Source organism: Scatophagus argus, chromosome 5 (genome assembly GCF_020382885.2).
Source record: "Scatophagus argus isolate fScaArg1 chromosome 5, fScaArg1.pri, whole genome shotgun sequence".
Taxonomy (NCBI): domain Eukaryota; kingdom Metazoa; phylum Chordata; class Actinopteri; family Scatophagidae; genus Scatophagus; species Scatophagus argus.
In genome coordinates this window covers 23,804,670-23,826,898 of record NC_058497.1, presented here as the reverse complement: position 1 = coordinate 23,826,898, position 22,229 = coordinate 23,804,670, and the positions used below count along the sequence as shown (strand labels likewise).

General features: G+C 42.7%; 3 protein-coding genes across 6 annotated transcripts; 1 reads left to right on the top strand and 2 right to left on the bottom strand.

Moving 5' to 3' along the window:
* Positions 1-468: 468 nt before the first annotated feature.
* On the top strand, positions 469-9,469 carry gipr (gastric inhibitory polypeptide receptor). 4 transcript variants are annotated; one of them, XM_046389863.1, is made up of 15 exons: positions 469-607; positions 3,282-3,402; positions 4,121-4,320; positions 4,449-4,545; positions 4,630-4,737; positions 4,831-4,974; positions 5,069-5,175; positions 6,022-6,175; positions 6,592-6,812; positions 6,909-6,978; positions 7,855-7,943; positions 8,234-8,372; positions 8,489-8,530; positions 8,752-8,844; positions 9,100-9,469. In XM_046389863.1, the coding sequence occupies exons 4-15, from the start codon at positions 4,504-4,506 to the stop codon at positions 9,337-9,339; spliced, it is 1,449 nt and encodes a 482-aa protein (XP_046245819.1). In that variant the 5' UTR covers positions 469-607; positions 3,282-3,402; positions 4,121-4,320; positions 4,449-4,503; the 3' UTR covers positions 9,340-9,469. The 4 variants fall into 4 exon arrangements, with proteins under 4 accessions (XP_046245819.1, XP_046245817.1, XP_046245820.1 ...); XM_046389861.1 differs by having other exon boundaries at positions 4,853-4,974; positions 9,100-9,468; XM_046389864.1 differs by having other exon boundaries at positions 4,121-4,545.
* Positions 9,470-10,513: 1,044 nt separating this feature from the next.
* LOC124059655 (THAP domain-containing protein 5-like) lies at positions 10,514-14,060 on the bottom strand. The gene is made up of 5 exons (XM_046389865.1): positions 13,867-14,060; positions 12,821-13,004; positions 11,455-12,266; positions 11,112-11,298; positions 10,514-10,967 (listed from the first exon to the last, which is right to left on the bottom strand). The coding sequence occupies exons 1-5, from the start codon at positions 13,938-13,940 to the stop codon at positions 10,848-10,850; spliced, it is 1,377 nt and encodes a 458-aa protein (XP_046245821.1). The 5' UTR covers positions 13,941-14,060; the 3' UTR covers positions 10,514-10,847.
* A 203-nt stretch (positions 14,061-14,263) lies between these two features.
* ppp5c (protein phosphatase 5, catalytic subunit) lies at positions 14,264-21,304 on the bottom strand. Its single transcript, XM_046389860.1, has 13 exons — positions 21,147-21,304; positions 19,400-19,641; positions 18,554-18,701; positions 18,215-18,336; positions 18,067-18,132; positions 17,768-17,866; positions 17,403-17,508; positions 17,050-17,192; positions 16,556-16,643; positions 16,417-16,457; positions 16,094-16,272; positions 15,929-16,010; positions 14,264-15,412 (listed from the first exon to the last, which is right to left on the bottom strand). The coding sequence occupies exons 1-13, from the start codon at positions 21,241-21,243 to the stop codon at positions 15,350-15,352; spliced, it is 1,476 nt and encodes a 491-aa protein (XP_046245816.1). The 5' UTR covers positions 21,244-21,304; the 3' UTR covers positions 14,264-15,349.
* Between the last annotated feature and the right edge of the window lie 925 nt (positions 21,305-22,229).

Here is a 22,229-nt window from a genome sequence, read left to right as displayed (position 1 = left end):
CTGAGACGACGTCCGTCTTCTTGCAGGAGGTCCGTGGTGGACGTGGTGGCAACACTAGCTCAGGCTGGCTCCCTCATTACTTGTGATGTATAACCAATCAGGTCATGTTGTGGGTGGCTTTCTTAGTGTACTGCGTGTTGTTTCATAATAGGCCAACAGCCATATTTAATGTTATCATTCCTTACCCCTTTTCATCACTTAAAGTGGCCTAAACTGGTTTTAGTAATACGATTATTGGTAGAAGTTTCAGTCATTTCTCCAAGTAAAAATGTAAAAAATTTAAGTATCAATATTTCTATTTTAAAACTGCATAAAAACCTAGAAAATCTGTCCTCTGAAAGCCAGTGAGCAGCTGCTTTTAGTGAGATGAACCATCACTAAGGAAAGAGAGAAAGAAAAAGAAAAGGAAAAAGGGAGAGCGAGACGAGGAGGAGGAGGAGGAGGAGGAGGAGGAGGAGGAGGAGGATGAAGAGACTTCAGTGACTGCATTATGTGACTGCATTATGTGACTGCCTTCAGCACAACAGCTCAGAGACGCGGACTTTTCTCTCCGGCAAACTCGGGTTTGTTTGCAGACTCTGAAATTAAAAACATGACATTTCTAAAGGTGAGGATCACATTTCTACTTTTCCATTGCATTCTCATCATGCTGCCTTTGCCTCGTGCTTTGATGAACATTTTGCGTCCGCTGTGCAGCCTCTTCCACTGTCTGAAAAGCCTTCTTTCTCTGAACGGTGATTGGGAATCGTTTGTTGTAATTCTGCTTTGCAGTGTGATAATGTGGCTGGTGGGGTTTGTGTAAGCAGTAACTGTCTGACAGAAACAAAAAGCAAACATGCAAACATATGCAAACAAGTAAAGAAAACCTGTAATGACCTCGCAGGTTAACGTGTTGTGTTAGGTCAGCCTGAAAGAGATCAAAATGATCAAAATGCTGAACTTTCACATCAAAGAGGTCTCACTGTTGATCCTGATAACACACTGAATCCCTGACCTCCATGTGAGTGGATGACAAAGAGAAAAACAATCAACACTTTAAACATCACCTGCTGTAAGACCTTGAAGGGACATTTGGTCAATAAATGTGGTTTTGGGCTATTTTAAGCTGTTGTTTATTACTGATTACTGAGTTTTACAAGCCGTGTGAATTAACACAAGCAGCTGAAACACGGCGGCGGCTCAGCTATCTGGGAAAGCTGCTTACAACACACACACACACACGCAGCCTGCCGGCGTTGGTACATCAATTAAGACCTGTTGGCTGTAGCTTTAACAACACTAATTCAGCTAAGGGTGCTTGTGTGTGTGTGCACTTGCAAGCTCCCTACACACACACACACACACACACATCTCTTTAACTGAAGTTTCAGCATCGCGATATTAGGAACACTGGATTTGTGAGACTGAACAGAAAGCATAACTGATTTAATGCTCAAAGTGCAGACGAGTGACAAACTGAAGACAGACTGACTGCTGAAATGAATCCAACAAAGCCAACAGAATTATTTTTGTTGCTTTGTTTAAATCCTAAATCTAATGATAATGATAATGAGTTTATTGCAAAGTTTGAGTTTTGTTGCAAAGAGCACTTTGGTGTTTCACTGCTCTTAAGTTTCTTTCAAAACAGACAAGGAAACATAAAGATGGGCAAAAAAAAAAACCCCACTGACAGAAATCAACAAAAGGTAACTAAAGAAAATCAGCAACACAAGGAGATTCATAAGAAGACAGACAAACCGACTCAGGGGGAAGACACAGCACAGCTTATGTAAACTAAGAGGACGGGACACAAGTGAAACCAATCAGGGCGGGGCAGACAATCAATACAGGCGGGAAAACACACAGACAGGAAATGTAAAGGGAAACAAGACACAAGAACAGAAATCTACAAAATAAAACGGGAACCGACTGAACTGAAACTCCAAAATTGAATGACAAATGATGTCCAGTTTAGTGGACGGATGATGAATCCCAAAATCAATACTCGGTTTATCGATTGCGTTGCTCTTTTCTGTCGTTGCTGTACGTTTATTGAACTGTGGCTCCTTCTTTCTGTCAAACAAGCTGCAGTTGCTGCTGCTGGGACACGTCGCCCATCACAGATGTTTGACACAGACACATTTCTTCTTCTCCACCTGAATGATTTCTCTTTGTCATCTGTTCTGTGCTCAGCTGTCAGTCAAGTGAATATCAGCTCAACGGGCCTCATCAGATCAGTGATGTCCGGGTTGTCCGAGTCTCCTCTATAACTCTTTGCTCCTCATCCAACATAAATTTCCCCTGCTTGGCTAATAAAGAGGAAGTTTTCTCATTTGACAGGAAGCAGTGGACCTCTGGAGCTCTTTCTATGGAAAGGGCGTATTATCTCCATAACTCACTTGAGACAGATGGATGTGGAGGCAGTTAAAAAGCTTTGTGTGACAAATGTGTGTGTGTGAGAAAAACAAAGACAACAAACAAAGCAAACAGCAGTATGTTAGAGTCTGCTGCTGCTTCTTCTTTATCATAAAAAATATTTCAAAAGCTTTCAAAGCTTCAAAAACTGTAACTGCATACATAATAAACCTCTGCCTCATGTTGATGGCATCGAGCAGCCAGTCCACATTAAATTCACAGATACTCAGACCTGAGTAGTAATACTGAGGAGTAATACTCTCATTACTTGTGCTTCACTCTTTATAACTTAATAATCTTTTATTAAGTCATAGACATGATTATTGACTCGGAGAATCAGTCCTCAAACTCCACCATTAGATTATTTTTTAACTGTATAGATTTGGAAATTTTGGTGGAGAATAACTTGACTAGCTGTTAAAATGGATGTTTAAAATCTAATGTTATTACAAAGTGACATTAGATGATATCACTTAAGCCAAATTGTTGAAGAGCTCTTTTAACTTCAGAGCTTGTCACAGTATATGATTTTAAACATCTACAGCATGACACAAAACTGCTCTGTGTACCTTTTCTGAAACTCGACGCTGATGAAAGAATGACAAATGACAACGCAGTCATAATACTGACCAGTGTTTTCCCTTAGTGTCATGTATCATTAAGGCTGCACTCGTCCCTGCACTTTGACAAAACATAAGCAGTTTTAAGTTGTATAGTGAGTCCATCTGCAACTTCTTATTCTTTATGAAACAGTTCGTGTTTGACACGAAACAGTTCGTGTTTGGCTTCCTGCAGACCAACTTTCCCATCAAAGCAAGCGTAGAATGAAAACATCCCGCATTTAAGAGGACCATCGCAGCAGTAACTTTATTTTCTGTGTCAAACAGGTCAAAAATTATGAAGGAGAAACATCCTGCCCAAGAGAACTGACCAGTTAGATTCAAAGTCAAATTGATACTTTCAGTCTAAAGTCAACACAGCAACACATCATCCTCAAAAATGATCAAGGTAAAATAATCTTTTGCGAGAAACTTTCAGGTCTGAAGTTATGAGACGTATCGCTGCTCCAAATGTGATCTACAGAGTCTGAATCATCATCCAGATTCAAAAGAATTCCTAAACGAATAAAAGCACGTGACTGATGTGCCTTTCCTTGTCCTTCGCGCTGTTAGATCCTCTGGTGCAGCAGGCTTTGCTCATCCCATGTCAGTCCACAAACTTCCTGCTCAGTCACATTAGCTGCCCACCAGCACTGGCAGGAGGATTAGAGTCAGGATTAGGCTAATCTGCAGTCTTTCATGTTCCTCCATCCATGTGTGCCCACTAATCAGACTCACAAGTTACAAAGAGAGGATGGTCCAGATGTGCTCAGCTGCCACCGTGAAGTTTAAAACACTTTTACAAAGTATTCGCACGTCTACAGACCCTCCACAAATTGATTTACTGACAGTACTGGGCTCATATGGGCTTCCCCACTAACAGTTAGGCCTTGTTTGGTTGGTTGTTTGCTTACTTTGACTAACCTACACTGCTGCAATGGGCTACTGGATGCTTGAATTTCCCTCGGGATCAATAAAGTATCTATCTATCTATCTATCTATCTATCTATCTATTCATTATCATGAGAAAATAAAGTGCATAAATCGACTCTGCTAAGATTTGTCGCTGAGGCTGAGTTTTGCTGTGAGAAAATGTATTGATTTGCTGTCATTTTCTGCATTTCTAGGCAATCTGGTGCAGACTGGAAGAGGACTCATAAAAGACCTGTAGTTTATTCCACCTCTTCCTCTGCTTGGCCTCTGATAAGCTCCTGATCACCTCTCAGTGGCTCTGAGATGATAATCTCTGCGGCCACCCTGGCAAAACCTCTGAGTGATGAAGGCCTCTGACACATTCCTCATCCTCTTTTTCCTCTTCAGGACTCTGGTATGTGTAACTGTCTTACCGACATGCCAGTTTACTAGATACAACAGTCCCTCAGTGAATTGCCTCAAAATTTTCAGCCGCTTCTTGTGTGTGTTTCTGTGTGTGTGTGTGTGTGTGTGTGTGTGTAGTGTGTGTCAGAGGGGATGATGAAGGATACGGTGAAGGAATGGAAACGCTACAGGCATGAATGTCTGCTCCAGATTAATACAGACCCCACACCCACAGGTAACACACGTAAACATGTGTTTTTCCGATATAAACAAAATAAACAATGTTCAGCCACCCCCCACCTTCCCCTCCTCTCCGCAGGACTGGTTTGTGGTCGTATGTTTGACATGTACGCCTGCTGGCCAGATGGAAAACCCAATTCTACAGTCAAGGTGCCCTGTCCCTGGTACCTGCCCTGGCACAGCCAAGGTCAGAAAGCATGCACACACACGCACACACACACATTATTTTGACTTCACGTACGTACTGTTGTATATGATCAAGAGTGTGTGCGTGTTTCAGCCTCCGCTGTGTGTTTGTGCAGTGCGCAATGGCTTCGTGGTGCGGGAGTGCGGTCCCAATGGTCAGTGGACGACCAGCAACTCCAGCCACACCTGGAGGGACCACTCCCAGTGCAGATCAGACAACGGCCAGCAGAAGGCTCAGGTACACACACACAGGCTGTCGTGGAGGGAAAATAAATCAACATTATATTTCTGTTGAGAGTATTAACGAAGTATCTTTGCGGCATTTTGTACAGGAGAGGCAGATGATGATCTTAGTCTACTTCAGAATCATGTACACAGTAGGTTACTGTGTTAGTCTGGCCAGTCTCTCTCTGGCTCTCATTATTCTGCTCCTCTTCAGGTAGGCCCACATCTCTACAATCTGTTTTGGGGTTGCTGTTTTGTTGTGCTGTGTTTTTCTTCCCTCAAATGGTGGCTGGGCATCAGGTGCAGAGGTTACCTCTACATTGCTTTAAGCAGACTCAAGTAGAGACAGGCCTTTATTTCTAATTCCCTCTGTTTGATAAATAGGAAGTAGGCCTACATTTGTTCATATTTCAGTACGAAGCCTCCTTGTTTTCTGATCTGCTCCTGTTCACCCCGTTAAATATTTTGTTTGTTTGTTGTTTGTTTGTTTTTTGTTGCATTATGCTGTAACACTTCCAGCGACCGTCCAGCGTTTCAGTTGGTAGAATCTCTTGATTTCTTAACAAGGCTTTAATTTTGACCATAACATGACACTGTACTATGAAATACAGTTTGGCTGAGACATTAACACACATGCACTTGCAATAATTGAAACAACCAGCGAGTTTCTGAGTCTTGTTACGTGTTAACCTGTTAGAAGATTCAGCCGATTCTCCGTTAATACAGAGTTTGATGAGACGTTTGCTCCCACACTCGGACAGAAACAGAGTTCATTCAGACCTCTGGTGCTGTTCCAACAACAATCCCAGTTTCTCTTGAATGTGTGCTTTCTTAAAGTGAAATGTCACACATAAACATCACAACAGACAAGCACAAGAATGAAAATAAACAGACCTCAGATTAACACATGAACTCAGCAAACGTCTGATGAGAGATGAGATAAGCTTGGCCCTGAGAAACACAGCAAGAGCTTTCCACAAGAGCTTTGGTTTTTTTCTCTTGAGGTCCGGTTCTTCACTGAACGTAATGACGAGTTTAACATCATTATGTCCGCCCGCAGGAAGCTGCACTGCACCAGAAACTACATCCACACCAACTTGTTTGCGTCGTTTGTTCTGCGAGCTGTTTCCATCCTGACCAGAGATGCTCTGCTGAGTGGAGACACTCCTGAGTTCAGAGGCAGCAGGAATGTCTCAGAAGTGCTCAGTGATCAGGTTGGGATCCACAACACACAGAAAGAGAGATGAGAGAGTCCAGTAATTGCTGGGACTTCTACATTTGTATTACTTCATAGGAAACTGACACCGCAGGTCTGTCACGTAGTAATTGGTGACATTGATTCAGTTAGAAAATGAGGTGATTGGGTGCTGTGGGACTGAAACAAAATCCCAGAAACATTAGAAAATAAATAAGATAGCACCCAGGCATGTTAAACCTTGAACAAAACATTGAAATGTCATCTAGACTCAGTATTTGCTGGTAAATGAGGCTTACAGACAGTCACGACTGCTGCTAACGAGAGCATCAGCTCACATTAAATGTTACTCCTAACCCTCTTGAGGACTTATTATCTCTTCTTTCACACACACACACACACACACACACACACACACACACACACACACGTTAGGCTTTGTCTGGCTGCCATGTGGCTCAGGTGCTGATGCAGTACTGCGTGGGAGCCAACTACTACTGGCTGTTGGTGGAAGGCCTGTATCTGCACAACCTGCTGGTGCTGGTGATGTTCTCTGAAAACCGCTGCTTCTGTGGATACCTGCTCATAGGATGGGGCGTCCCAGTGTTATTTGTGGTTCCTTGGATTATCGTGCGTTACTTGTTTGAAAACACAAGGCGAGTCATATTTAGCTTAAGCTTTCTCAGTAAATTGCCAACAATGTGTTGTGTGAGTGTTGTTCTTTTCTGTGAATTTTGTGTTTGTGCTCGTAGGTGTTGGGAAATAAATGAGAGCATGGCGTACTGGTGGATAATCCGCGCTCCCATCCTGCTCGCCATTCTGGTAATGTATATACACACACACACATGCATAGCCAATTCTGATGTACATATACTGCAAACATACTGCAAATGTCTCCACACAAAATGTCCAACTGATAACATTTAATGCAGTCAAGGGAAAAGAACAAGAACAAAAAACCAAAATAGTGTAGGCTGAAGCCAAAGCTTATCATCACACACGACTTTGTCTTATTCAAACGTACACGAGCTAGACAGTCCAGGTCATAACTGTACGTACGCGTCACACATGTGCATACCATCAACAACAACAAATCACAATGACATCAACCACGTGTCTTTATTGTCTGTATTTACCAATAACCCTACTTTTAAACAAACTGTTAGATCTCTGAATTTTACGACACATTTTTAATTCATCCTCAAGACTGTTCCATACGGAAATGCATTTATTTCTCGTGCTGGTCTGTTTGCAAACATGTAGAGTGTTGCATGCTAACAAATTTTTATGCACTTTATACGTCATTTGTCCACCAATTCTTGTGGATATTCTTTCTAATATAAATACAGCATGGGAGTATGGGTGTGGGTTTTGTACGCATTTCCTCGTATTTCTAAGTAATAACTGAGCTGTATAAAACATACAACACTTGCTGACTTCCCTTCTCTGTGGCATCAGGCCGTGCAGATACCAACACGTAAATGCCATAACCCGCAGCATGTAATGAGGCAGGACATTTCTGTGGTTGTATTTAACTTCATAGGAGAAGCAGAGCGACGGCTGGGCTAGGACGGTGGAGAGAACAAAGTCATCACCTTGAGTCTTAGACTTTCCCTCGACGATCACTTTACAGACTGATTCATGATCGTGTCACTAACAGAACCACTGAGGACGTTCTGTTTTTTCAAATCTCTTCAGGTGAACTTCTTCATCTTCATCCGCATCATCCTTATTCTTGTGTCCAAACTGAAAGCCCACAAGATGAGATACACAGACTATAAATTCAGGTAAGAGATTTGGACTTGGCCGTCCAAAAATACACTTCCCCTTCACGTCATGACCTTCAAATCTGTGACTGGAAGTCGCACACACGCAGACTGACTGCTTTAAAAGGACTTGTGTCGGCCTTTGAAGGTTTTTACTCCAAAGTATGCAGCACTGGCTATCCAGCACAAGAGTAATTCACATCAGGGCTTCCCTCATGAAGCTCTGACCTTAGACGGTCTAGACAGATATCCCAACACAACACTCAGTCACTGTATTTCCACTGACTTCCATTCCGGGTCTTTCTCTCCAGACTGGCTAAATCCACCTTGACCCTGATCCCTCTGCTGGGGATCCACGAAATCGTCTTTGCAGTGTTGACGGACGAGCACACGGATGGCGTCCTCCGTAATGTCAAACTTTTTTTCCAACTCTTCCTCAGCTCTTTCCAGGTACAGTCAGGCCTTTGGTATCTGCACCCTTTCCAGATCAAAGGAGCATCACAAAACATATTTCATGTTGTTTGCATGTTTGGTTTGACATCACGACTCATTTCCCCTCTTCACAGGGTTTATTTGTAGCTATCCTCTACTGTTTTGTCAACAAGGAGGTAAAGTGTGTGTGTGTGTACGTGTGTGTGTGCGCTGGGTAAGATGACACCAAAGTCACTGTAAACAATTGCTTTGCATCAGGATCAGAGAGGCTTGACGAAATATAATTTTAAATATAATTAAAATAAGTAGCGAATATATATAATCATGCATATATAAATAAATGTACCCATCATCATAAGTCAGATTTTCTCAGTGTAGGTCATCCTTTGAGTTGCAGGTGCAGGCAGAGATAAAGAAGAAATGGCAAAGGTGGAAGATGGGGATGAGTGACCTGGATGACCTGAGAAACACTGGCAGCAACACGCCACAGGTGGGCGCCAGTGCAGCAATCGGTCAGATTAGTTTATTCTAAAAGATTTTTCTGTCATGCTGAGTTTCTATTTTCGAGCAAAAAGCTCAAAGAAACAGCTCAAACAAGTTATTCTTTGTCAAGGATTTGCCATTAAAGTGAACATCCCTTTTAATGCAAGAGGTAAAGACAGAGTATGAAAAAGGTTACTCGTCTTTTTCAGTTGGTTTCTTGCACAGATGAACTAAATAATGTTATGTGTAATTTAATGTGCAGGTTGGTGCACACATCCCACCATGTAGCCGATGCCACCAGCAGTCACCGTGTCTGCCATCCGAACATTGCCAAGAGGACAGCTGCCCCTCCGATCCTCCTCACCCTCAGCTCCCCCTTCCTCACCCCTATACCCACCAGGACCAGCTAGGAGCCAGACAGCTGAGGACCTACTGCTTTACCTCTGCTTTTACACAGGATGGAGGAGAAGAAATGAGGAGGTGTTGTGAGAGCTACTGCTGAAAAATCAAAATGGCCTTTAAAGTCTTTAGCAAAAAAAGCAATCAGACTCACTGACAGACTGACCGAAAGGCTCTATGATGTATCATCTATTGTCACAATAAATGGTTTAAGAAATACACAAACGAATTCACGTCTTCTTTAGTCCCAGAAGTTATGTGGAGGCATCCGATCAGGAGGACGTGGATTTAAGTATTGAGTATTTTAAACACCAATACACACAGTCGAACGAGTTATCCAAGAGATGACAGTCACGCCGTCCTGAAGTCCATTCAAAACCTAATGAAGGGAATGCAAATGTTCCTCCTTAAGACGTTATGTAAGGGTAACGTGCTGCAAGTCCTTCCTCTCTGTGCTTTGTTTCTCACTTCAACACGAGTTGTTAAGTTTATGCCTTTTGTTAGTCCACCTGCTGACTCAGATTTGAGTGGTTTTTTTCCAATGGAGAGATTATTCCCCTCTGACAATCACAGAGGGTACATTTCAACTTTTTACTTAAATATTGATTGCTTTTGACGTCTGTGTGGTCTCCTCAATTCAACTCCCTCAGATGAAACAGCTGCCTCTGCTGCCATCTAGTGGACAGAGTGGGGGAGCGTATTCCACCAGAGGAAAAGCACCTGTTGCATTAAATCCAACCAAGAAGCAAGTTTTCAAGAGTTATTTTTTCCTGAATCAAACACTGATGTAAAGTCAGTTTTCACTCAGCAGACCCGATAAGTCCGTAAACCTGAGACGTTATTAGTATCACATTCCTTCCTGTAAAACTATGGCACTGTTATCCCATGAGTTTTATGCTGGTAAGATTTCACAAATAAGTAAAAGAGCCACTTCTCAACTACAGGTATGCAACTTAATGGAGTTCTTTCACTTCAATTACCTTCAAGGCAAATACTGGAGAAAGCCTGTTGTGCCAGGACGCTTAAAGCAACAGCACATCCAACCATATTGTTGCAACATGCTCAGTATTACTAAGAAATAGGAGTTTAAACCTCCATGAATGAATCATGCAACTAGTGATTTATTTACTGTCCCTAAGCAGGAGCTGAACATTGTGCAGGCTTATTTCCTGTTTACTGCTACTGAAGAGGAAAATGAAATCAAGCTGTATATGACTGTGCTTCACTGGCGGCTGGTAGCTCACGTGTGCATTAACAATAGGAAAGAAGCATAAACATAAATGGAAGCTGTTTTTAATTTGATATGTACATTATCAATAACAAAAATACTTTATAAATCAAACCAAAAGCAGTTGAGGGAAAGAAGGGATGAAGGGTAGAGAGTGAAAACCGATAAAAAAAGAAACCAAAAAACCCACACACATTCAGTGTTGTCCCGTATTATACATCCATATTTGTGCAAAGCTCACCACAGATCTAACGCCCCGGCACTTTTCATACACACATCTCATTTTGCTGAAGGAAAACTAAAGGCTTAGGCTTAGGCTGAATTTTGTTCTCAGTAGCATAACAAACGGACACACGGATGAGACGTCCACAGTCAGTCGGGCCTCACGGCTTTTCGTCCGGGTTGTTCAGTGTAGTGTACAAGAACGCGGCATCGTCCTCTTCGTAGATGATGGCCACAGTCTCGCCAGCATCTGACACTGCTGCGCTGGTCTGTACATAGGCCTGAGAGAGAGGGAGAGAGAGAGAGAGAGAGAGAGAGAGAGAGAGAGAGAGAGAGAGAGAGAGAAGAGACAACAGACAGTGAATGGACTGTTGACGTGTTTTCCTCGTAAATAAAACTGGACTTATTTCATGTAAATGCGTCACCCTCTCGAGCAGCTGCAGTCGCTCTTCATTCAGCAGGTTGCTTTGCCTCAGCTGGCTGACGGTGTTCTCCAGGCCCAGGAGCTTCTCCAGGTGTCGGCGGTGTCGCTGCTGCAGCACTTTCACCTTCTTCTGCAACTCCACCACGATCGCCTCCAGCTGCTCCTTGCTCAAGCTGTTCTTGTGGTAGCTGTTCATGAAAAAACGGGAAAGAGGATACTAATTGATTAGCTTATTAGATGCAAAACTCTGATCTAGTTTTTATGTCTAAAGCCTGTGCATCACCTTTGGACAAGCTAAATATATCTTTGCATATCTTTCCCCAAGAAAACACAGACATGCTCACCAGTGCTCCTCTAGCTGCTGATCCTGGCACTCAATGCTGTCCTCCTCTGATTGGCCGTCGTCTCCCTCGCCCTCATCTGTGTCCAGTCTTTCCACGGTGAGGACCAGGGACGTGGGGGAAGGCGGCACATGTTTGGACACTATTGGAAGAGTGGATGTGATGGGTTTGGAGCTCAGAGCGGACGACAGCACCGTATCCGGAGAGAAGGCGAACTGGGCAGAGGTTTCACTGGGGAAAACGTTCGGTATCGTCTCGAAGTAGGCAATGACTTGAGTTTCGTGGCCGTCGTTTGAGAACTCCTCTGTGGCACAAGTCACTTCTTCAACACAAAGAGAGGCCACGGCCTCATCTGCACCGCCTGCCGGGCAGCCATCGATGACCAGCCTGTGGCCCTGACTTAAAATGGCTGCAGTGATTCCGTTCACAAGCTCCTGTGGCCCTTCACCAGCAGGGCATTCAGACATCACGACCACCTCTGCGTTCTCTCCACCGTTACTTAGATCATTCACTGTCTGGAATAAAGTTAATGGGAAATTAGCACCCGCTTTAAATCCGTCCACTGGTGCCAGCGGGTTCAGGTCTGTCTGGAGACAATAATCGGATTCTCCAACACCACTCGACTCCAGCAGGCTGTTTTCTGCCTGCTGCGGCGGCTCGACGGCGATCTCATACAGGTGCACCATCTGCAACGAGCTTTCCGTCTCCACGCCATCAGCAGCCACCAACCTGTTATCCGACACCGTCACGCTTTCACTGCTGTCACCTCGAAGCCGTTTTGGCTTCTTCTCGCCATGATCTGTAGCTTTCCGTTTCTAGAAAAAAGCAGGAGTGTGTGGGTGTGAAAAGCAACACGACAACGTTTACAGTTTAACAACAAGCACAACTTTGATACGGACTTCAGGAATGTCATCAGAGCTGGCCAAAGCCCGGTGAGTCTCTGCATACTGCACCCAATCAGTTTAATAATGTGCATACATTGATTGTTATTACTTTCTGAGATTTCTCAATGGCCTCTCATGAAGCACCTCTCTGTCGTGACTCACCAGGATCACGTTCAGTCTTTATGTTACTTCATGTTCGCCTCACGAATTCAGCTCCCATGTTGCATAAAGCTACAAGTATTCAATCAGAGAGGTGGCTGCTGAGGACAAACCCCTGAGGCAAACTTCTGTCCCATAGATGAAACTAACAAAAATCCTTTTAAATAGTTAAAATTACAGCTTCCTGGGGGAAAACATTCAGTGTTTAAGTATAGCAACACCTTCAAGATTTCAGCAGACAAAAAAATAATACAATACAATTACTTTCCAATACTGTGCAGACCTAAATTTTCATAAGACTGCGCTGGGTTTTGTTTTTGTTTTACCTCGGCCTCCGGGAAGATTGTGGGCACAGCATCGCCCTCGAGGTAACGGATGCCCCATCGCACCTTGAAGCACGAAGGTGCAAAATGTTCGTGGCAGATATACTGGTGTCGAGAGGGAGTCCAGTTCTCACGTCTCATGTTCCTCAGCCACCGCTGCAGCTGGTCAGCGTCCTGCAGAGGGAACCTAGAAGACATTCAAGACACCGATCACACTCAGGCTCTTTCAAGTGGAAATAATATCACATTTCTTAAATCCAATAAGAGGACAAATAAACAGAAAAAACAGGCTTGGCATCATGCTTCTCCCAAAGTTTTGACAGTAAAGTCAACATCTAGAAACATGAAAAAGAAACTTCCCCCCCTAAGCTGGACATCAGAGCATCTGAACTGATAACGCGATCAGGTAACTGAGTGACTCTGTGGACTCATGACATGTTGGCTTGGGCCATTACACTCTGTACTGAGTGATGCAATCCACTTCACGAGGCTGTAGTCAGCGGTGGTGCTGGCTGCACCGAGAGCTGTTTCTAATATTTTGTCAAAAACATCAAAACTACAGTGGTAGCAGCAAATTCAGTTTGTCAGGCTCAGTTATGGTTTCTGTTCTCCTGGACACTGCTGTCAGGTAGGACAAAGGACTTCCAGTTGTCCCCACAGCTGTTCCTGTCTGTGGATCAAGATAAGATCCTTCACTGCAGTCCATCTGCTTTTGCTTAATACACCGTGTGGTGGCTTAAATTCACAAAACACAAACCATTTCCAGATTTAACACGTAAAATATACTGTATGTCAAAGTGAGAGCGCTTGGCAGTGAGACTCAATCACCGGACTAGCTTACAGCGACAACTCATGATTCAATCAGGACTCTCAAAGGTCAAGGTAAGAAGCAGACACACACCCAGCATGTCAGACCTCAGACGACCACAGCGATTCATTTCACTTAGCAAAACTCTGAGAAAAATCGGCGTTCTGAAAGACGCACTCATCGAATAGGAAGAGAGGCGCAGTCAGCTCGCCAGCATGCTGTTAAAACACCAGCAGCTTACTTGTAGAAGCTTTTCCTGTCGCCGCCGCTGCCGCCGTCATTCTTACAGTTCGGGACCGAACAATATTTTGGCATCTCAGGCCGGTGTCGCTGCTGCCGATACGTCCGCGTCCAGCTGGGTTCACAACAAGGTGAAACTCGTGCTGTGTTGTCAACTCTTGGCGCATAGCTGACGAATGACGATCGGCTCAGCTGTTGAGGCGGGTGACGTCATACGAGTGCGACAGCCGCCCTGACAGGACGAGGCCGTTCGCTTCGTGATTGTTGACGAAACTCAAGGAAAATTGTCGTTCAGAGAGCAAATCCACGCCCACAAAGTAAACTATTAGAAAACAAGGGCAGAAAATCTTAATTGACATAAATACAGACGACAGCTTGTATCTAAAAAAAAAAAACAATCACTGGACTGATTTTTTTTATTCAATAATTTTCTCCAAACATTACACGGAATCTTTAAATGATACAGTATATATACATACACGTCAGTGTATTTCTTTATCTAAAAAGTTGAGGGCCACTGGACAATGCAGCTGTGCGTTTCAAGACAGGATTGCATTTTGGACGTTTGTGTACTTGATCAATCCACAAGGGGGGGTAAATAAGTCACCAGTAATCAAACGTGTATTGGAGATGAGAGTGTCATCAGTGTCTGCCTTACAGCAAAGCTAGTTGGAAATAAGACTGTGCAGGAGCTGCTGGGTGAGTGGCACATTGACAGTCAAGGATGAAAACAATGAAGAGCAGCAGTATCTCCCTCAACAGGAAGCAGTGCAAAACAAATGTTACCAACTAAATACACCACTAATGGCAAACAGCACCTTTAAGAGTGTACCCAGAGACAATCAATCTATTTTTTTGGGGACTGGGATTGTAAATGTAATCATATTTTGTATTCCGGTAAAACAAAAAATAAAATAAAATGACATACTGCAGGATGGTTTGAGAAACACTGATAGGCATGCTGCTCTTTACCCAGTTTACAATGCTCTAAGCTGTGTACACAGGCCAACAGTACAATGTTAGGTTTCAGAATCACAAGACGCTCCTTGTAAAAACTGAACAATCATTTTCATTACAGATCTTTGGTACATACCAGCTGTTTGATCCCATCTGCCAACTATATCAGACATTTAAAAACCAAGCAGCTCCAAAGAGACTCATGTGAAATTCTCAGGGTTGGTTTCTTTGCCCAGTGATGGAACACGAGTGGGTAAAATGGACAGCAGAATGGGGATTTTCCAGTTTTAACCAATAATATGACAGAACGAAACCCAGTTCTGAACTGGGCTGGCGGAAGTGATCTCTTCCCATCTCAACTACACCACGTGCTTTCGGCATACAACTAGTGGAAGTTTGTCGGGGAGAGGGATCCCTTAGGCTAAGCATGAACGAGAGCATGTCCGAGCACTGGAGGGAGTGTGGTGGCTGGCATGGTTCAGGTCAGATGGGAGGTCGTCAGTGTCACACACAGATTAGCGTGGCCTCTACATCATCCCCAGCTGCATTAGCGTGTTGGCGTACGCCATGGGCTTGACATTTGGATGAGGCTTTAAAAGAGAATGAGAGGAAAACAAACATTAGATAAAGCTTCAACAAGCTCTATAAAAGCTTTTCTTAATTTCTACTATAGATGAATCATTAATAGCCTGTTGCAGCATTAGACTGGCACTAAGTGCACTTTGTTTACTTTACTTTGTATTTTATATATTTTTCTTGAGTGTTCATTTTTAATTTTTCTGCTGCTATTTATACGTGTGCATTTAAGCCGAGAATCTGTACAAAATTTCGTTATGCTTGCACGATGACAACAAAGACTCTTGAATCTTTAATCTCATGATGTGATTCTATTATGACGACAAAAGTCTCAGTTAGTAACTTTTCACTTTCAGATTCATTTTACTTCTAAATAAGCAGTGCAGACAGATGGTTCTAACAGGACATGTGAGGCACTAATCGGTCCAATAAAGTCTTTTTGAGTATATTTCTACCAAAACCAATGTGCATAATGACCAACATGTTGACAGTTACAGTGAACGAAACAGCTGAGAGTACAGGATACTGACCACAGCAGTGAACTGGTGAAATTCTGGCTTGAGGTCTGATCCCCTGAGGTGGATATAAGCTCCTTTGTTTCCCATCTGATCACTGAGGGAAGGCAGAATACGACAGTTAAAATGAACAGAGACAGCTGGCTCGACACTCCTAACTCAGCCAGTGTGAATACGTACCAGTAGTTGGGTGCTGAGAACACGGTGATGCACTTCCCTGAATGAGTGACCTCGTAGCCCTCAGCTTTAACCTCATGACTGCGCACAATGAAGTCCAGCTTATTTTGTTCCAGGAAGCGCTCTGTCACGTCTGGCCCAAACTGACAACTCACTCCTCGCTTGCTGATGGACCGGCCATTCTACATGACGGAGAGAGAGAGAGAGGGAGAGGGAGAGGTGGGCAAATTAATTCTCAATCCAAAACAGAAGTGTGTTGAATGTTGCTCTAACACATACCGCTGGCCACTCAGACCTAATGAGGAACTGAGTGGGTGAGAACTGACCTGAGGCTGTGGATCTGACCAGAGCAGGTCACACATTGGACCTGTGAAAGAGCAGAGGAAGGTGTTGAAATGTACCCGTTTTCCTTCCCAGAGAGAGTGCCAGTTTTAAACTGATGGTGCATCTGCAGTCTGACCCCACCTGAGTCTGGAGGCTGCCTGTTCCTGTCAATCTTCCTGAGGTCGTCCAATGTGACACCATCTTCACTGAACAGTCCGCCGTGCATAATCTGAGAAGAAGAATCTTATCAGGACTGTGTGCACAGTACAAGAACAGAAGTCCTCGATATGATTTGAGTAAAGCTTGGCTGTTTGTCCATTAAGCAAAGAGTAAGCCCACACACCGTTTTCAGGAACAGTCGGTCACTAGATTTAAAGATAGTCAGATTATCTATTACAAGTGCATCGCCTGATAAAGAAACATGCATTTAAACACACTGGCTGTAAATGAAGAGAGGTTGTGAGTCTACGGTTTTCATTTGCTTCCCTCCTTCTTGCTTTCAGGTTCTTCTCTATCCCCAAATTCTGTCTGAAAAATGTCAAGAGCTTGCCTGCATAGAGAACTGGATGTGGATGGCTGCTACATTCAACAACAATAAATTGCGTCTGCTTTCGGCTCACGTTGCAGCCGCTTACCAGTACTTTGTTGTTGATACACTGTGCAAGAGGCAGCCACTGGAAGACCTCGCTGAACAGCTGGAACATCTGGGCTGTGTACTTAGCTTTGACTTCCCCCTCAAATCCATACATCTGGTTCATGTTGTCTGTCTCATGGTTACCTGCAGGTAAAAAATCTTGGTTAAGCAATCCTGTTGAAACGATTCCAGACGTTAATGACGTTAAACATCACAGCACAACAAAGCTAAATAAATGAATTTAAGTGCTCTGAAAAAGAACCATGACAAGACATACACACAAAGTGTTATACATTAATACATCATGTTACAGTAGTTACTGTGCATGCACATGCACAGTGTGAGTGCTCTCACCCCTAAGCAAGTGGAAGTTGTCAGGGTAAAGCAGCTTGAAGCCGAAGAGGGTAAGAATGACCTCAAGAGAGAAAGAGCCACGATCTACAAAGTCACCATTGAAGAGCTGAATTCTGTGGTTAAGCATATGACGCACAAGTTCTGGATTTGAGGTTTTTGGCTGTTGCTGGTTTAGACGAAGAATAGTACAAACAAGAAAGACTGCACTGATCACACACGCAGGGTCCAAACATCCATCACTCACCGATGAGAGTACAAAGCTATGATGATGAACAAAGTAAAATAGATTAGCTGCTGTTGGCGGGTTGCTGAAATGTGACATATTTAAAAGCTGATGGGTGACCATTATCAGAAATGAAGGATACATAAGGGTTGGTGTCTGAGGGTAAGCCGTTCAACTTGAAGATGTTGAGGAGATCGTAGTATTGCCCATGGGTGTCACCACAAATAGTAATTTTTTCTGTCTGTGTAGAAGAGAAAACACAAAACACACACAATAAAAGTGGCATACAGCAATGAAAAATAACATCTGGAATGTTTTGTCATGTCACAGCATGAGATGCTGTGACTGAGTTGGTGGTCAACAAATGTAATTACAGTCACTGCATATGAACCAACAGCAACTTCAAGTCACCTCACTAGTGAGCATTAGCAAAGTCCTCACCTCTTTTAATGAGATTTCAACAAGACTCGGTAGCTTCGACAGAACGTCTTTAACTTGCACCAAAATCTGAAAGCGTACAAACAGGTTTAATTACACGTGTGTTTTGTGTCAGTGTCAGTGAGATTATTTCATATCCACAAAAGTTTACCTGATAAGCACACTTTCTGTGCAGTTTCTTCTGGTCTTTGAACCAATCCATCATCTCCTTCATGAATGTCAATGTAACTTTCCCATCTTCAAGTTTGGGGCCTACATAGTCATCCTCAATTGCTGCAATAAAAGATCATCTTAATTTCATGAGAGATGAGAAAAATCAAGCAGCAGAGAACAGAATTGAATGGTTCACATCACTGTATTTTTGTTATCATTAGTTCCTCTTTAACATTCAACATAGAGGTTTGCTCAATCGTCACAAATCAGATTAAAGCACATTATCATTATTACAGATGTATTTTTATATATTTGGCCAATAACACAGAAAACTTACTCATGTTTTCGATGTCCAGTGAGTCAACAACAGATTTTTTAGTCTCATCACTGGCAATGGCTCTCTCAAAAGCTTTCTGTTTCACAATCTTGTTACATTCCTGATACTTCATCCTTGCATCCTTGTCATTCGGTCGAACTCTCACTACCTATTAGCCAAACAATGAAATAACACAAAATAACCACACTGGTCAATCCTTAACAGATGTTAAAGCAGAGACGGGGATACTGACTCACAGCTGCAAAAAAGAACAGAATGTAAATTCTAATAAAAGTTTCATGGTTTTTATTGCTTGAATATGCAAACAGTTTATACTGGAAGATGAATACTTTGCTCTGTGTGGTATGTGTAAATGGACAACATTTTAAACATTCTCATTTCAGAGATCTATAAATAGTAACAAATCTAGCTCCAACCTCACATAACTTTATAAAGATAAACTCCCATTTCCTGTTGTGTCTGCTTGGTCTACTTTGTGCAATAAATTAAGACAAATATGGTGACGCTTGAGAGGTCTTTTTTTTCACAGCCCTGGTACATTTAAATTGCTCATTATGAGACCAGCCAGAACAACATTAGGCACTAAATTAGCTGTGGTATGAGTGCCTTCACAGCGGATCTAAATGGTATCAGGACTGGATTAAAGGATGATCCCTATTCCAGGCTGTTAAGGCAACATGAAGAACCCAACTCATTGTGACAGATGGAACTGCAAAGCTCTTATGCAAAAATCTGAGACAAACATATAGTTATGCAGAGCACATTGCTCATATCTTATATGTCCTCAGTTCAAACTACACGGCAGGTGAAAGCATGCAGCTACTAAAAGTCAAGGACATTTCTTACCGTCTCATAGTCCTTAAGTGCAGCCTTGAACTTTCCCAGTGCCATGTTGGAGGTGGCACGGCGATAATATCCCTTAATATAGTTTTTGTCTATCTCCAGGGCCTTCGTAGCATCAGCCAGGGCATAGCCATAGCACTCCGTGCGTAGGTATGCCAGGCTTCGGTTGCTGTAGTAGATGGCATTGGTTGGATTGAGCTCCAGGGCCTCTGTGTAGTACTTGATTGCATTTTCATAGTCTTTCTCTGAAAAACAAATGTTACATCTTCAATGGGTGGCACTTTGTGTTTGTAGTACCACAAAGCTCCTATAAAAATGTGAGTAGCACTGCAACCAGTACCGGTTTATTATTCATTTCCTATCATTCCTACAGCCGAACAATAATGCCATAGTGAGTGCTGACACAATGAAAGTTTGGCCTCATGTTACCTTGTAAATCTCAGTAAAATGTCGGTGTTTCCCACCATTGTATTTAAACACTACTTATGAAGAGATAACTTTGTATTTAGCAGTAGACAACAAATCGAATCAGATGTTGCGATTTATGAATGTATCTGTCAATAAGTAAGGGAAAACTAACTACCACAGTTTACCAGTTTGCCATAATAACCTTTCGAACACGAGGAAATAGAAGATTTTACATTGAGACAGGTGAAGGCAAATTCAAACTGCAAAAGCCTGTTGATTATGAGTAAATTCCTAACTTTGTGCTGTTGCAGTATACCTCAGATAGAAGGAAATAATCTCTACAAGACAACCTTTGCCTTACGTCAGCTCTGACTCATCAAGGCAGCAGCCCATTAAAGCCCAGACCTTCAGAAGTCCCAAACTTCAATCTATATCACACAAAGATTGTCAACGTTGTCATGGACCATAGTAACAAAATTTCTAATTTTTAAATCTCATTGTGAAATCATTTTTGTATTCCTTTTTCCAGCCCAACCACCACTTTGCTAAAGTGTTGTTTTACTCCTTGATTGTTATCTCAAAATGAAATTTGATCTTCTCTGTTATTGCGTTTTTCCTTAAACTGATATTTGTGTTTTTATGGTGTTGCTCGTTTTGTTATTTTGACATGTACAACCGTGTTTGTTTAAAAATGTGCTTTATAAATAAATTTAGACTGGCGCAACGCGACTCTTGGTATATTCTCCCTTCAAGCGAACTGCCATCTAGTGAAAAATATAACCATATTGAAAGAATATTTAGCTTAATCGATAAACGGCGAACAGGTGACCGCTGGTGGATCGCAGCTCTGCCTTTCTGTAGCTAACGGGCGCGTGTTAGCTAACAGAAAATTCTAGGAGTTCTGAGATGCTTCCCGAAAGCTACACAATAATCTTATAAAGCCACTGTTTAAAAACAACATCGCTGAAGGCACCAGAGGGCCATACAGTTAAAACAGGGAGAAAAATAACAAATCTGAGTAGGTTAGCGGTTCGCTATACATGACAATCGTGACAGCATGGGTTAACATCAATGCTTTTGCTGCGGCTGCTACTTAACAGCCTGCCCAGCTAGCGTTAGCTAAACGAGCTAGTTTCAATTCGGTGCCGCGTAATCCAATGAATGGAGGTTTACACTTAGCATATGCTCTGTGAGCAATGTTAGCTTAGCTCAACACTGGTGACCGGCTCCAGTTGGAGCTTGTTCCAACACAGCGATGTGGCTGCTGTAATTAGTGGGGACGCGCTTGTCTATTGTAAACTGCTGGTAAAAGCCACTGACTTGACAGGTCTGTCAAACCTACCTTTAAAGTACTTATTTGCCTTCTCCTTCAGTAGCTCTGCATCATTACCTCCCTCCGCCATCTTCTTCTCACTGCCGTTTTCCGATTGGTGCGCCATTGACTGGACGGTCGCAAAGGTCGCAAAGTCTTTTTTTTTTCCTTTGGTCGAATTGTTCACAGTAAAATGACTTTACAGAACAGAAACCTTAAGATGGAAAATTATGTGGTTAAAATGTGGTGAAAACAACGCGCAGTGTAAAATTATTTTTCTGCCCAAAGAAAGATATCTTTAAATGTTTATTACTTTATTACATTAAAAATACAACATTACCCTATTCTGTAGTAAAAGAGAGACATTTAATATAAAATGGAACCTGGATAAGTGTGTTTCCGGGTAAGCCTTATGCAAAACTATATACACAAATTCTAGTTAAAACTGACGCTCTTTGTGGTTAATACATACGTGTGAGTAGCTTCTGATGAGGTTTTAAGGGGAAACCGCGTGTTTTGGGAGGGTTTTCCGTATGTGTTCAATGAAAGCAGAGTGTGTGTAGGAGGGTGGGTGGAGAGGTGTGAGACAGAAGTACCGACTGACATTTGAATTCCGAGTAAAACGTAGAAAATATCACGATGGAGTAATAGACCTATTTATTTTATGTCTTTTAGCTTATTGACCAGCAGGGGTCAGTACAGACCTTCACTGCATAACCGGTTGTGTTTGTAGGCTGATAGGGCTCAAGTGAGGTTAACCAGAAGAATGCTCAGATGACGAGTAATATTTTATGATCAAGTCATTAGAAGAGATTAGATTAATGATTCATGTGTTGCCCAGTTTTCTCTGCATTGTCATAAATGATGACTTTAATTTAGAGTAATAGCCTGTCCTTAAGTCTCTACCTCCCCGGTTTAACTGCAGTAATATTCCAATTAACTGAATTGCATGCTCCTGTAACACGAAAGTGCAGCCGTAATTGCGGTTCCTTTTTGGTCTTCTTCCAGATGCCTCAAGGCCTGAAGATATTTTCGTGGAAGTTTCCTGTCATTTACATGGAACAATGTTGGCCTCCGGCAAACCGCAGATGTGGCAGTGAGGGGACAAATATG

Excerpts from the sequence above, each read along its gene's own strand:
- gipr (XM_046389861.1), top strand. The coding sequence starts at position 4,270 with ATGAAGGCCTCTGACACATTCCTCATCCTCTTTTTCCTCTTCAGGACT. Across the intron at positions 4,321-4,448 it reads TTTTCCTCTTCAGGACTCTG|TGTGTGTCAGAGGGGATGAT; the intron begins GTATGTGTAACT and ends GTGTGTGTGTAG. Across the intron at positions 8,845-9,099 it reads CTGGCAGCAACACGCCACAG|GTTGGTGCACACATCCCACC; the intron begins GTGGGCGCCAGT and ends TTTAATGTGCAG.
- ppp5c (XM_046389860.1), bottom strand. The coding sequence starts at position 21,243 with ATGGCGCACCAATCGGAAAACGGCAGTGAGAAGAAGATGGCGGAGGGA. Across the intron at positions 16,458-16,555 it reads CAGGCAGCCTCCAGACTCAG|GTCCAATGTGTGACCTGCTC; the intron begins GTGGGGTCAGAC and ends GCTCTTTCACAG. Across the intron at positions 15,413-15,928 it reads TTCACCAGTTCACTGCTGTG|CCTCATCCAAATGTCAAGCC; the intron begins GTCAGTATCCTG and ends TCTCTTTTAAAG.
- LOC124059655 (XM_046389865.1), bottom strand. The coding sequence starts at position 13,940 with ATGCCAAAATATTGTTCGGTCCCGAACTGTAAGAATGACGGCGGCAGC. Across the intron at positions 13,005-13,866 it reads GACAGGAAAAGCTTCTACAA|GTTCCCTCTGCAGGACGCTG; the intron begins GTAAGCTGCTGG and ends AATGTCTTCTAG. Across the intron at positions 10,968-11,111 it reads GACTGCAGCTGCTCGAGAGG|GCCTATGTACAGACCAGCGC; the intron begins GTGACGCATTTA and ends CCTCTCTCTCAG.